This window comes from Pomacea canaliculata, linkage group LG2, assembly GCF_003073045.1.
Source record: "Pomacea canaliculata isolate SZHN2017 linkage group LG2, ASM307304v1, whole genome shotgun sequence".
In the NCBI taxonomy this organism is placed as follows: Eukaryota; Metazoa; Mollusca; class Gastropoda; order Architaenioglossa; family Ampullariidae; genus Pomacea; species Pomacea canaliculata.
The window spans coordinates 2,548,415-2,563,747 of NC_037591.1; the positions used below are offsets into that span (position 1 = coordinate 2,548,415).

Below are 15,333 nucleotides of genomic sequence, written 5' to 3' on the forward strand. Positions count from 1 at the left end.
GATTGCCGAAGTGCAGACAAGTCGCGTCCCTTGAAATTGCCATCTACAGCGCGAGGGAAACATTTCAATTGATCACTGATCTCAATATTAAAAGCACGCTCGTTCATTGCATATATTAAGGACACTAAATCAGATCGAAGACTGTAAAAGAATCACGTATCCTTATATACCTTTCTAACAGTAGATTAACTATTATAATGATAGAGAAGAATATGTTGAGACAGAAAGGAGCTGGAGTACAGCAGTCTCACACGCACACGCAGAGGGCAAATATAAAGTAGAGGTTAAATACATAATGGTCATTAGTCATCCTAGGTTGTAAAAACAAGCCTCGAAAAAAATGTCTGATTAAAATCAAACGCAATGGATCTGTAGTATTGCATTTGTCTGTTTCCACACCCCGAGTGCATGGCACACCCTGTGTATGTCGGGTCACGGGGCCCGGCAACATGTATAGCTCTGTACAAGCCTCGGCTAAGGTCAAGGACGCTTGACGAGGTTGCCGGAGGTCGGATACGTCTCTTGATAAAACAATCTTTCTCCTACGTAGCAGAGCATATTGCAGTTTTAGCAGGCACGGGAGGAAAGCATAATTGTCTATAGGACTGTCAGCAGGCAAGAGAACATGGCGAAACCTACTGTGTTCGTTACACGAAAAATAGCGCCGGAAGGACTGAAAATCCTACAAGAAAAGACAAATGTAAAAATCTGGGACAGCGAAGATGCCTGTCCAAGATCGGAACTGTTGAAGAATGTTGCGGGTTGTGATGGAATTCTTTGCACAATCAACGATCAAATCGACGCAGAGGTTTTAAATGCAGCAGGTATGAAATATTATTGTCCACTACAATGATAAAGTTTGGTTTCAATGATAACGCTATTTGTGTATGACTGTCGATACTATAGGATGTATTTGACAAATAGCATCTTGTCACCTCATCCTCCACTGGTAATTTCTTGTGCTTAGTCATTACATTACATAGATCATAGTGTCACAAACATGAATTTTAAATTGAAGACCATTTGTAGAGTTACTTATAAAGGATATAAGTGTTGAATGAGTGATCCAACCTAGGACTATAGAAACAGTATATGGTCCTTGACCAGACTAAAAGTTTTGATTGGTATCTTTAATTCAGCCTGTACCAAATGTTTCAGTGGAAAATGAATAATTTCTTTAAGAAAGTTATCATTTACTTGGATGCATTCTCCATATAGTATTTGTTTTTATTTCCTTGGTTGACAAGGTAACTTTTCTTTTATTTTTCAGGCAAGAAACTTAAAGTAATTTCTACAATGTCTGTGGGTATTCTTCACATCAGTACCACAGAGTGTGGAAAGCGGGGAATTCAGGTGACCAGCACACCTGACGTTGCTTCTGACTCTGCAGCAGAATTCACAGTGGCCTTGACACTTGTAACTACCAGACGTCTTCTAGAAGGTCATTTAAATTCATACAACTGCTTTTTGCTTACTTGCTCTCTAAAGGGGCAGACTGGAAAAAATAACAGTCTGAAAGAATAAGCACTTCCTCTTAATATTAACATAAAATCCTTTCAAAGAAACTTAGAATTTTGTGTGTACACACATTTTACCTAACATGCATTTATTATAACAAACGCATATTATCTGCAGTGTTTCCAGTTCATAATATGCAAAGTGCTTTGAGACTTCCTGGTAAAATTTCTTTTTCAGACCCCCACCACTCACAAGATAAATTTATTAAGAATTTTGTTGAATACTTACAGAAACACTAGCAATATACATATATTAACATAATTGTGATTTTAATGTTTTGATGTAAGGAAACTGTATTAATAATGAAAGCCCTGTTTTTATTCTTATGAAACTGTATTAGAAATATTTCCCTTGATAAAACTCTCAGTCTACACTCTGTTTTCATACTCCTGATTCCAAATCATTTTATGTACTTTCACAAATTTGTGGCAAATTTTTATGATTTGGCTTTGGTTTTGTCAAGTGAAACTGATAGTTTTAGAAAATCTCTAGTTTCTTTTGAATAAGACAGATGATTAGATTTGCTTTTCACAGTATCTTTTTCTAATTGTAAGTTCATTGCAGTTATTTTTTTTAAGTATTTCATAGTACCTTTGATATACATATATAAGTTTTGCTGTATACTTTTATATTTCTGATGAAATAACTGAAACTTTTGGGTCTTCTTTTTATTATGTTTTATATCAAAGTGAAAAACTGAAACACTTGATAAGTAAAATACTGTTCCACTTTTTTTTTTAAAAGTAGAGGAAATATGGTGGTAGTTTCATAATTCATATGAATTTTAGTGACTTTTTTTTAAACACAGGAATGGATGCTGTCCTCAAAGGAGAGTGGGGCCTTTGGCGGCCTATGTGGATTTGTGGAATTGAGATGGTTGATCGCACCATTGGCATCATGGGCTTTGGACGAGTTGGGTTTGGAGTTGCTAGGCGATTGAAGCCATTTAATGTGACCAAACTCATCTACCATGACTTGTACCGTGCAGGCTATGCTGACCAGGTGGATGCAAAGCTGGTGACATTTGATGAGCTGGTGACACAGTCAGACATATTAATTGTATGCTGTGCTGCAACACCCAAGACCACTAAAAGTATTTAAGTTTTGTTGCCTTTTCACTAATATTATTGTTCACAGTTTCATGCAAATTTCCATCTGCTTTTGCTGAGTAGCAGTAGAAATAGCATATAATTTGATGCAAACATTTTTGATGTGGTGATTATGTGGTAGTTGTCAAATCCTTTTAAAAAGCATCTAATCTCACTTTAAAATCACAATTATAGCTGAGAATCTTGAAGATTAGTGAAGATTAACATAATCTTTATCATTGAAGATGGATTGAAGGAAGAAAGTAGAATTCATACTGCAAAAAATTAATATTTATTTAATTTTTTTTTTAGTATTCAGAATTCTTTATATGCAAGCATGTGACCCTATTCTGGAATTACATCTGATGTTTATTTTTGGTTTTTGACAGTGTTGAATGCAGATCTTATAAGGTTAGTTAAAATAGTCTATCAAAATTAGTGCATTGAAGTATCACTTTTATTGCTGTGTTTTATGCAGTCTTCAACAAAGAAACATTTGCCAAGATGAAGGAGGGATCTATTTTCATTAACACATCACGGGGGATCGTTGTTGATCACGATGCTTTAGCTGAGGCTGTTCAGAAAGGAAGACCCAAGAGAGTTGGTCTGGATGTGACTGATCCAGAACCTCTGCCAAAGGATCACCCTCTGATGAACAACAGGAAAGTTATCATCACACCACACATAGCAACAAACACCTGGACCACTCGCATCAACATGGCCGTCAATGCAGCCAATAACCTCTCCGCGGCTTTGTGTGGTAGGGATGACCTCCCCAATGAATATTCCTATGCTGGAAAATATGATTGTCGTTGAGTTGTCTTGCATCAGTTACGTTGTGTTCCTAGTTTCTGTGCTAACATTTTCCTTAAGGTTATAGGAAAAGAAGGTAGGTAAATCATGGCTTACTGTCTCGTTATCCTATTCCAGCTTCACATTATGGATAACATTAACAAAGCATTTTATTTTTAATGAAAATCTACAATGTTCTATTTTGTAACAGGGTGTGGTAAGTATTTTATGAACAAGATGATTATTGTTTGATAGTGTATGGGTTAACAGAAATAACAATGTTCGAAAAGAGAAAATATTAGCGTTCCCCCCTAAATATGAATAATTTTTAGCTTTGGTTACTGTTGGGTTTTACTTTGGGTGCTGAGAAATAGCTCTGATGTAAGTATTTCTCCCCTTTTTTTTATTTCTCGAGTTGTTAAAAGCTATGGTCTAAACACATAGCTAGAGATCTGGTTAGGAATTAGAATTTTAAAACTTTATGTAAAGAAATTAAATATGTATTTTTTCCTCGGGAATTTAAACAAAGAATACTTCCAGTTCTGTTATAACTTTGCATTCCCTTCTGTGATTTTGGTCATTAGTCTAATTGTGTGAAATAGTGTTCAGGTTTGAGTGACTTTTTTTTTTAACAAAAGGATGAGGTAACAGGTTTTGCGTTTGCTTATGACTAGGCTTTTAGATGCTGTGTGCAGGAAACACAAGCCTGATCACAAACCGCGTTAGGGAATTTTATTTGGTGTTTTATTATACAGGTCCGAATATTTCAAAAGACTTCTGCTATCAAACCCTTTCAGGTTCTGCTTATATTTTTTGATGCACTAAATTTTTGTGCTTATTTTTTCTTTTGCTTTTGAAAATGATTAGGTTTGGTAAATAATTTTAAAATGCAGGTAGTTATTACTTATACTTATATTTACATATTTAAAAATGGTGAAATCAGGTCTAGTTGGGGCATTAAGTTTTGTTTATGCTGAAATGAATTCCCCTTTTTTTCCTAAGTGGTTAAATAAATTAATGCATTATTATATAGTACTAATACTAGAAAACAACAAGAAAACTGGTTGTTAGTCGACATGATGAAAGAAAAAGGTGAATAAGAATCATGAAAATCAAAACTTGTTTTTTTAACTTACTGTTTTCCCAAAAGATATTACTTTGTGTAAACAAGTTAAATCTTAGTACTCATTTCCTATACTAGTCTGGATTTCCAGCACTAAATTACTGAATGTCAGGGCTGGAGACAGTTTTTACTTTGTGAAGTATCAGACTAAAGCATCATAACAATCCCTGTTTTTTTTCTAGAAAGACAAATCTTGTAGTCTCCACTGTTTTTAGAAATATTTTTTCAGCTGGAAGCTTCTGAAAATGAAGATAATTTTAAAAGATATTTAGTGCACTTTTAATGAAAGGAAATAAATCTGCATCTGTTTATTCTCATTACATTATGCTGAGATGTCTCTTTTACAAGCTATTATACCCGGCTTGAAATCTCAAACCTTTAATTTTTATTTTTTTTTTTGCTTCATATTGAGAATCTCCTTGAGTTTTATTTGTTTGTATATAGTTTTTGAAAATTTTTGCTTAGCAAAGTGCTTTTCTTTAGCTGTAGTAATAGGCTCTGTTAGCGCTCTGCCAATCATGCAGTGAAAAAGGCATTGCTTACAATAATATATGCTGAACAGTGGGGTTACTTCCTCAGCCAATAAGATGCCAAAATCAGGAAAATATGCTCAGAAAATGTATCTTGTATGCAAAGAAAAAGTCTGAGTTAGATTTTAATGTATGAAGTGGAAAAGAAGGACTCTGTTAGAGTATAGAAGGTAAGAAGCATCTAATTGCTTGGTCTTTGTTGATAGTATTTAAGGTCTTACACAACAAAGTACTATTTTCAGTAGCTGGGGACATAAAATAGGAGAGGTTGCTTGAGAAAATTGAAGACAAAAGTGTTTTACAGAAGGGTAAAATCATTTTAGTAAATTTTCCTTTCATTGACATACTGAAGCAGTAAAACTTAAAAAAACAAATAGTCTAGCGTTTTGTTGTAACTAGATTTAAGGAAGTATTATATTTTAACAACTTTCATTTTACTCAGGTTTTAGATTTATTTTCTCTGGAAAGAAATTTTTATCAGCTCTATAGAGAAAGTATTTGCATAAACTGTTATTTAGTCTGAACAATCATATACACTTTGTATGCCTGTTGATTTTTTAAAAACTTTCATATATGTTTATATTTATATTATTTAGATCTGGATATTTTTAAACCTCTTTCTTATACTTTTGCACATAATTTTCATGTGATTTTAGTGATTGTGATGGTGCATGATGTGATGATATATGATGGCCTTGCACATTAAAGGTCTCCCTAAAAAGCTTTCCTTCACGTGAATTTCCTTTGTGCCTTGCATATTTGTGTTTGATGGTACCCATCATCTTACTGTCAACAGCTGCCACATGCAAGATCAAAACTATGTCTTTCATTGTGAACAAACAAGTTTCTTATAATATCTTAAATAACATGGCTCCATGGAGGTTGTCTAGGATAGGAGGCAGATGAGATTATGTCACTTGCTAGGTGCATGTTGTGTGCAATCATGTTTTAACGTGTGCCTGCCAGTGTTTGTTTGCAGTAGATTCCAGATGTGCTTGACACATGTTTCTGACTATCATTTTATAAATTACTTGTTTTTCTGCATTTTCTTGTTCACCTGCTGGTAGCAATAACTTTACACCAATGAAAATGAATGAGTTTTGTGGAAAAAATGCAATTCTTAACCAAAACACAGCTTTATTACTATTTTGCTTTGAATTATGAATGAAAATTATAGTTAGCTTTTCTTAATCCTATTTATTTTCTTCCTTGTGCGTGATGTGCTTGATGCAAACTATTGTGTAATTCCAGTTTTTAATCTATTAATGCTTTCCTTTTTCTGTTCTTTCTTTAGGCAAATCTTGGATGATTTGTTGATGCCATCTTAAATTTGTGCAGCACTAATTATTAAATAAACTTTGCTTCTCTGTTTAGACCTACTTGCATGACTTCTTTGTTTATAACCATACATAACCCTCAGAAGAAGCTGAATTCAAAAGAAGGGATTGCATGCTGTAACATTACTGAAAGTGAAAATGGTAAAATAAAATTGTGAAAAAGTTAGGTGGTTTTTTTTTCCATTTGCTTGTTTTATGTAGACCTTTTGCTTGTTATTTGTTGACATTCTAAAATCTGTGGTACAGTTGTTTTAGTTGATGGATGTTGTACATACAAAGACTGCACAGCCTGTCTGACATCACCGTTCTTTCCAGCAACTACACCTCATCTGAGCTTTTGATGTCAATTTGTTTTCTTCTCTGATTTGATTTGGAAATGTTTGTGTGTTTAAAAAAATCTTAATTTTTCAGAAATGTAGTTGTAGTTAAGTAAGTATACATGCATGCATTGCTTGTTATCAGTTTGTAACATAAACTTGCTGTTTAAAAAAAAGATATTAATGATCATTTAAATAATAGTCATAGGTGGAGGCGTAACAGAATGATTTAGCTTTTTTTTCCATATAATGATAATGTGTCCAAAGCATGTTCTTTGCAACCAGATATTCCCCAAAACAGGTGCACCTAAGATGTTAATTTCGTATATGAAATAGAAATATTTCACGAACATCTATCCATATTTGTAAACAATGTAAAGTGTTTGATACTTAGGCATATGTAGCATTCAGATTGGGCTGGGCATTAGTACAGGCACCAATTTTTCAAAGGCCCTATGTTTGGAAATGGAAAGAATACAAAGAAAAAAGATGTGGTGTAGGTAGCACTTTCAGTGAATCACAAACCATCAAATTTTACATTTGAAAGACTAGAACCTGGGAAAAAAGTGTTGCAGTTAAGTTTTTGACTGTATTGCATGATGAACAGCATTTCTTCTAAATTTAAAATTAGCACAAAATGACTAGTAAAGAGGTATGGGGGGGGGCGTTGGGTTATTGTGATGACCTCACCAACACTGACAGGCATAGGAGGAATGAAAGCAGTGTTGTAGACTCCAGGCTGTGGTCCAGAGTTTGGGGAGAGAACTCCACAGAAGCTGGGATCATCACATGCAAGAATGTGTAAACTCAAGCACTCTACTCTTTTCTTTATTTCTTCAGCTTTTGATCGTAACATAAAACATTTCTAATATTAAGTACCCAAAACGACATGACCTGAGATCTAAGTAATTGTAGTTTTCTGCAAAGTTGATGTATTTGCAAGCAAGATTTTACATTAAGTGACGGTGGGATAGAGTGGACTGGTTGGTGTTGTGATGGTATAGAGTGCTGAGTGAGTGACATGATGGCTTAGAGCAGTGATTGAGGGACGATGCATTTGTGTTTTAACTTTGGGCACTTTCCTCATTAAATGTAATAGTTTGTATATTTCAACTCTCACTCTCTCTGTCTCTCTGTGTGTGCAATTGTTAATGCTGTAAATTCAAATTGATTGGTAGGTTTTTAACCTCTGTGGGGTGACGTGGCATGGTGAAATATGGAGCTCTTCGCCTCAAATGCCTTTCAGCACCAGCTTGACCCTGGTACAATCGTCCTTTCGTACTATTTTTTGAGGAGGTGGTCACTGTCGTGTTCGATGACTACAAGTGTAGAATCATCAGCCTTTGGAGCCGCTTGACTTTTCAAGATAACCTTTTCATCATTTTCCCGCAAGAAGCACTTTACTTTTACAATGTGGAGTTTTCGCTGACATCTTTAGCCGTGAGTTTCAAACAGGGTTGATGACTGAAACAGTTATTTGGGCACGGGAAATAAGAGACGGTCGACGAAGCCTGTGACCTCATCTTAATCGAGAAAAGAAAACGATACAAGATAGAAAATAAACTTTAAATAGAGCCAATAGCTTCTGATTCGTATTTGTGTAAAAAATTTATAGACCACCCATCCCACAGAGACATAATGAGAGATAAAACAATTGATAATAGCAGAACCCATAATTCTTCGTTTTCTGATACGTTCACAGACTTTAAAAAAAAAAAAAAAAAACAAACTCGGAGAACACCTTATTAGTTTAAGAGTTTGAAACATCGTTTTGACGCTGTGGATAAGAGCGATTGAAAGAAAATAAGTCACCACTGACAATATGGCAACTTCAAGGTATTTTCGGGGATGTCGACTTCATCCTCTTCTCGAGACCCAGCATCAGTCCCTGTCCAGAAGATATCTCTCTGAAAACATTCACTGCGGTTTAGTATATCCTTATTGACAAAGGACGCACTCGTTGTTCAGTGTGACTTGGAATGATGCATTGGTTCCAGCTGGACAGGAGAGCGGAGGGGAAAGGGGTTGCTTCAAAAACGATTATTTATAATGGTTCTCCCACCAGTCAATAACAAATCAGTTATTTTTGTCGCTATACGGCACATGCGTATTATTGTCATCTTGCATGTGGTAAAGACCATAATCAAATATCTTTGCGTATAGTGTCCCGTTTTAAACTGTCAAAGAATCAAGTGAGTTTTGAAAGCGGACCATTACACACACACACGATACCTTACTATGAGAAGACGTGTAAGCAGTAATCTTTCAGCAGTTAAATTTCTCTCAATAGCTAATGAGCATCATGACTCCCTTCCAGAAAATTATGGACTGCTACGAATCACTCACTTCTCTTATTTAGCTACGGCAAAAGTATTGTTTGACAAACCTACGCAGTGTCACTGCTTTTAGCCTATATAGTCTCTTCTCTCGCCTTTTTTTTTTTTTTTGCGTCTGTATTCGATTTACTAAGCTTCTTCCTTGCCTTTTTACTGCCAATTAAACTGCTTACGTACAAAAGAGATGACATAGATTAAATTGTCAACGATTTGGAGGCCAGACCTTTCCTCTTGAAAGAACTTTTATGAGGTATCAAGACCAGAATACAACAATGAAAATATTGATGTCACGTTATATTGTACAGTGACTTTCATGCTAATGTCATGTACTTTTTGTTACATCCAATAGTAGAAAATCCTTAAGAACGAAAACGATGGGACTGAACAAACATTTGAATATGAAAACTGTTCACCATAAGGACATATTTTATTAACTAATGTGTTTGTCATGATAACAAATTGGTTTGCTAGAGCTTAATTGTAATTAACACGCATTGACGTATTTGTCAACCTCACGAAATACTTGTCATCAATGATTGAAGCAGTGTTAAAGATTCCTACCCTCTAAGGCCATTTCCCTGCTACCAAAATTCTATTTTCATGCATTTAGTTTCTCGCGTTAGTAAATTATTGTCTTTGCTTTCTTTGTAATTATAACTGATCGCTGCAGCTCTCGTAAATCCAATAAAGATGATATTCAATTCAAATAGATCTTCGTGATCTTTTTGTTAAAAATGCATTTCTTCCATCGCCACAACCACAACCATCATCATCATAACTGTTAAAAGCAGCCACGAAATTAATTAATGAAGCACTTTTTTTACAGCGTTAATCACAATTAGGATCAACGGAAGAAATGGAAACATCTGAAACCTGCGTGTGCATGATAAACCAATCAGAACGCTCCTAACATAGCTGTGTAAACGGGAAGCTAGAGCTCATTATTTTTATTACTTATATTTAAAGGTATTTTTATTTCAAACTTAAAAGTTGCATGTCGATCCCAATAGATATCTGATCTATTTACGAAAATGTAGAAAATTTCTGCCTTCGCTGAACGATGTCAATGACCTTGAAGATTTATGCGGGTGTCAAGGACGGAAATGTTCGTCTGCATCCGTTGAAACCACGTATGCCTTATCAGCCGCTCCGCTTCATTTTACTTGTGACTAGCTTTCACAATACATCCAGCTGTATCCGTGACTGTTTTGTCAGCAGTAGGAATTTCGTCCGCAGACTGTAAACAGGGAAGGGACGATGTCGAAGCCAACAGTGTACGTTACGCGGAAAATAGCGCTGGATGCAATCACTCTTCTGAAAGCAGCGCGAACATCAGATTGTGGGACAGCGAAGAACAGTGCCCTCGAAAGGAACTGATTGAGAATGTAAAAGACTGTGATGGAATAATTTGTACAGTCGTTGATAATATTGATACAGAAGTTTTGAATGCAGCAGGTAGGAAACATACCTGATTCCGTTTCTTCTAAACTAAATAAAAATTTGTTGGTTGTAAAGTGTAACTGAACTCAATATACAAAAGTGCATAATATTCCTCGAAAAGGCTATGAAATAATTAGATACAACCTTAGATTGACTAAACACTGTTTAAAAAGCATTAATGAGGCATAAAACTGTAATTAGATGTCGATAGCAACTAAAAAAAAGGAAAAAAAAATCTAAGCGATTGCCTCCCCTAGTCGCATGGCAACATAGGATGAAGTCCGACGACATATATATTATCTACAAAAAAAAAAACAAAAAACAAAACTTTACAAGCATTCTAAAAGACTAAACTATTCATACGTCAGTAAATTGTGTTGTCGATATCCATAAACATGCATACGCAAATGCGAGGCTACTTTAAAAGCAGGAAAGTGCGATTGAACATTTTTTGACTGGGATAGACTTTTTATCAGCTTTCAATCTGCCCGTTATTCTCTTCCAAGTCTGTAGGCGCAGACTGTGATCAGTCAGAGTTCAAAGGATTAGTTTTTATACCAGGGGTTAATGGATGTATAGTTAACATTGAGAGCATAGACTACAGATGGGCTCCAGACGGCTGATAGAGTGCGATCTTTCTCAGGTAAAAATCTGAAGGCAGTTTCCACTGTATCTGTGGGCGTAGTGCATATCAACACCACAGAGTGTTCCAAGAGAGGAATTCAGGTACTCAATACACCAGACGTTGCCTCAGATTCCGCTGCCGAGTTCACAGTGGCCTTGACCCTCGTGACCGCCAGGCGTCTTATCGAAGGTGAGCTAACAGTGCCTACAGCTCAGCTCTGAGGCAACATCGTCGCTTTCTTACGTGCTTTTTTGTTTTGTATTTCAAACTCAGGGAAAATGTAAAAAGAGGAGACAAAAATTACTTTTCGCTGTGGTTGCACACAGGGCTGGACGCTGTTACGACGGGACTTTGGGGGCCATGGCGTCCCATGTGGTTGTGTGGAACCGAGATGTCAGGCCGCACCATTGGTATCATGGGCTTTGGTAGGGTCGGCTTCGGTGTTGCACGACGTTTGAAAGCATTCGGCGTCGGCAAGATCATCTACCACGACCTCTTCTCCGTCGGCTACGCCGAACAGGTAGAAGCGCAGCTGGTGGCATTTGACGAGCTGCTGAAAAAATCCGACATCCTCATCATCACCGTTGCTGCTACGGCAAAGACTATCAAAAGTAAAACAAACAGACAAGCGAATAAATAAACAAACGAAAAAATAAATACTCAAAAGATTCTCATTTATCCCTCTCACTATTGCGTGGTCCGGTGGTCACTCGCTATTGAATTAGCCACGATTTTGAAATGCCATTTTTTTAAGTTTATTTTTTATGGACAGAAATCTTTAGGGTGACAACGTCTTTGGTGATTTTAACAAACATTTTTTTAACTGCAGTTTTCAACAAAGACAGCTTTGCAAAGATGAAGAATGGGGCCATCTTCATCAACATTTCTCGCGGGGTCATCGTCGACCACGACGCGCTGGCTGTAGCCATCACGAAAGGGAAGATCCAGCGGGCCGGCCTTGACGTCACGGACCCCGAGCCCCTGCCTTCGAATCATCCGCTGATGAACAACCGGAAGGTAATCATCACGCCCCACCTCGGCACCAACACCTGGGACACTCGCAAGAACATGTCCATTGCAGCAGTCGACAACCTCCTTCATGCTCTTGGCGGTAGGATGAATATTCTTAGGCTACGATGTATGCTTTACGGGATTGAAACAGTAGTTAGTAAGTCATAAAAAGTGCCATGCAACAGAGTTTGTAGACAGGAACCAGTGGTGAAATGAGATTTCTAAATCTTTGATTATCCTGTTTGCTCCCACTTTTTTGTCTCTCTGTCTCGTTTCTGTTTGTTATTGCGCGTCTGCGTGTCCCTGTGGGTGTGCTTGTGAAGAACTGTAGCCAGTGACAACCGCAAACACACCCCTCTTCGTACATGTATTAGCACGTGGTGGACAGTTTGGCACTGCTGACAAGACTGACAAGACTGACAAGATTGTGCTCTTTTTCTTACTTATAATATATACTTATGTCTAGCATCCTCTCATGATGTCTATTTTCTTTCTTGACAACCCGTGAATGAACATCTTGTCTCGAAAGAAGCCGGACAAGGCTCAAAGAAAAAGGCAGCTTCAAGCTCAGGTTTTTTATGCTGCTGACACCACCAAAACCAGCTGGTACATCATTTTTACTTGAATTTCTGTTTGTCCGTTTTTGTTTTCATCAAAGACCAACCCGCTTATTCTATTTTTCTTAATAACGGAGTTTGCCCCACTGTGCAAACTTTATATAGTTTGGAGAAAAATAAACGTACGCCTGCATCTCTCTGGAGCTATAATCTTGACAGACATAAATGCATTGAGCACCATAGTGACGTCATGATATCTGGTTTACCTTTTGACCTCTCACCTATTTCACGAACAAACTAAGAGAACTTGATTAGAGTTTGAAACGATGCGATGGGGGATAAACTCATTAAAAACTGCATTCAGGTTGGTCTTTAATCGTTGTGATATAGTTGTTTTGCATTTAGGGTCTGAAAGGCCTCCACCGACTCAGCTTTAGTGATTTACAGGAATCTTGCCCCCATCTTCCGTGGGCAACATCTGTTTGCATGATTAAGTTGCATGGATAAGCACTCAAGTGCTCTTGTTACCAAGTGTAAGAGTGTGTGTGCCTGCGCATGCATTTAGAAATATGTGTGTGAATTAACACATTTTTTCGCTTTAAAAAAAGAACAATGACTTTATTTTGAGTTTAAGTTCATAAAAGCTTGTTATTTTTCTCTGTCAGTCTTATGGTTTAGGTACTATTTTAAAAGAAGTCTTTGAAATCGAATTTATATTTAAACACAGAACACATACGCAGCACAGACATAGCACGCACAAATATTCCAGTTGGTCAGCTAATGAAAGGAGCATAGCATATACACAGCAAGCTTTATTTATCATAATGGTTGTTTAATAGCTAACTATGCAGGTGGTCTCCGGGTTACGAACGAGTTAGATCTTTAAGTCAATTTTCCATATAAGTCGGAACACAAACGTCTTTAGCATCAGTCGGTCATAATTTTATATTTAACCTCTTTTTATACACAAAAGCATTTCAACACTGCCAGCCTACAATTAATATTAACCATGATGGTGATGTTCTGCAACTACAGGTACTGAAAAGACACACACACACACCAGAAGAGAATGGGTAAGCTCGAGCCGACGAACTACCGACGCCGCATTGTGTTTTCATGAGCGTAACAAAGTAGCTCCCACGTTCCTAACTAGGAATCGTTTGTTGGTGAATCAGACTTAATAGACCTTGCGGCAGCTCGTTTGTAAGTACGAATGTTCGTAACCCGGGGACTGCCTGTATTCAATAATTCATCCAATTGAGGTCAGATAAGATGTTGATAGCGGCAGATCTGTAAAGGATGCTAAAGGAAAAGGGATTTCTTAGTGATAATTTGATTGTTTCCACAGAATTCTTGCATCAGAACACTGCAAAGGGGAGGGGAGCTGTGTGTTTTGTGCGAGTGTGTGTGTGTGAGAGAGAGAAACGATGGGTCTCTAAAGGATGCTAAAGAAAAAGGGATTCCTTAGTGATACCTTGTGTGTGGATTCTTGGATTCTTGCACCAGAACACTGCAATGAAAGTTTCTATTTCCTTATTTAATTAATCGTTTCCCTCCCTGCTTCCCCCTCTTGCATTAAAATCCTTTATCCCCTCTTTCTTCCACTATGGCCCAGCCACGTGGTGGTGAAGGGTTTGTCCAAGATAGGGGAGATGGTGGCGGGATGAGGCCTCTTCGCTGGCAGAAGGGATGACTTCAGATGTCTGGCCTTAGATGACGCCTTAGGGCTCATAAAATCATTGAATTAGCAGTCCACGATAATTAGGAGGGCACGCTTAAAGAATCTTCGTTCTCTTCATCACATCACAGACGCTCAACCATATACACACACAGCTTTGGAAACTTTATCCCAGCCGCTCCGCCAGCGTCAGCTAGTTACTGGATGAGATATTTATAGGAAGGCCCTGTTCTACCTTATAGAAATTCCCACTATGAAGGAAGTTGAGAATGTTCTTAATTCCCCTGCCTGGTCCTTCATCTTTGTGTTAGCATCCACCTGCTTTACATCATCAGCTTATCTAACCATTTTTCTCAGGGTAGGCTCATCCATAATGTTTCCCAAATAATGCACTACAAAAACCTGTGTGCATATTGTCACCAGTTATTGTAATAATTATTAGAATTTTTTGTTATCAATGAAACAAACAAAAAACATAAACCAACAAAGATTTGCAGTGCTGCTACTTTATGAATAAAATTTTCTGTTCAAGGTTTGCATGTGTTGAAGACAAGACCAAGAAACTCTCTGTTCTTGCCGTTAGTTCAAAACACACCAGCTGAATTTTTGAGCTCCACTGAATGCTGTTATCACTACTGGCATTTTCGCCACCCACACCACCACTCCAGCCGACTACGACGATCGCTGCACTGCGATTTAAGGCTCTCATGTGTCTTACTGCAAGCTGAATTTGCTCCGCTGAAGACATTCAGTTACGTTTCTGAACTATTCTCTCTTAATTTTGAGGAGTACTATCGTACAATGCCGTTTAAAACAATTCTGGAGATTTTTTGCATGCTTGGATATATAAAAAGGACCAATACTTTGCTTAATGTTTGCAGCTGCGTGAGTTTAAAAAGATATTGTGCGGTTGAAATATGTGATACATTAAAGTAGACTCTAAGAAACTTCCAGTTGTGCATTAAATTGTGAAATTCTAAA

The 15,333-nt window shown here is 37.1% G+C and overlaps 2 protein-coding genes across 3 annotated transcripts; both read left to right on the top strand.

The window, feature by feature from the left end:
* The first annotated feature begins 479 nt into the window (after positions 1-479).
* Positions 480-8,857, top strand: LOC112556481 (glyoxylate reductase/hydroxypyruvate reductase-like). Of its 2 annotated transcripts, XM_025225520.1 has the most exons (5): positions 480-824; positions 1,271-1,441; positions 2,327-2,611; positions 3,085-3,366; positions 7,884-8,857. In XM_025225520.1, exons 1-5 carry the CDS (start codon positions 626-628, stop codon positions 7,889-7,891), a joined length of 945 nt encoding a protein of 314 aa, XP_025081305.1. In that variant the 5' UTR covers positions 480-625; the 3' UTR covers positions 7,892-8,857. The 2 variants fall into 2 exon arrangements, with proteins under 2 accessions (XP_025081305.1, XP_025081304.1); XM_025225519.1 differs by lacking the exon at positions 7,884-8,857 and having other exon boundaries at positions 3,085-6,554.
* Positions 8,858-10,210: 1,353 nt separating this feature from the next.
* LOC112556482 (glyoxylate reductase/hydroxypyruvate reductase-like) lies at positions 10,211-15,333 on the top strand (the record flags this gene model as incomplete). Its single annotated transcript, XM_025225521.1, has 6 exons — positions 10,211-10,496; positions 11,125-11,295; positions 11,433-11,717; positions 11,936-12,217; positions 12,647-12,723; positions 14,885-15,333. Coding segments are annotated over 5 exons (1,083 nt in total), but the record flags the coding sequence as incomplete, so codon positions are not given.

Bases quoted from the DNA above. Each gene is read 5' to 3' on its own strand.
- LOC112556481 (XM_025225519.1), top strand. From the start codon at position 626: ATGGCGAAACCTACTGTGTTCGTTACACGAAAAATAGCGCCGGAAGGA. The intron at 825-1,270 runs GTATGAAATATT...TTTATTTTTCAG, and splicing joins AGAGGTTTTAAATGCAGCAG to GCAAGAAACTTAAAGTAATT. The intron at 2,612-3,084 runs GTATTTAAGTTT...TGTTTTATGCAG, and splicing joins AACACCCAAGACCACTAAAA to TCTTCAACAAAGAAACATTT.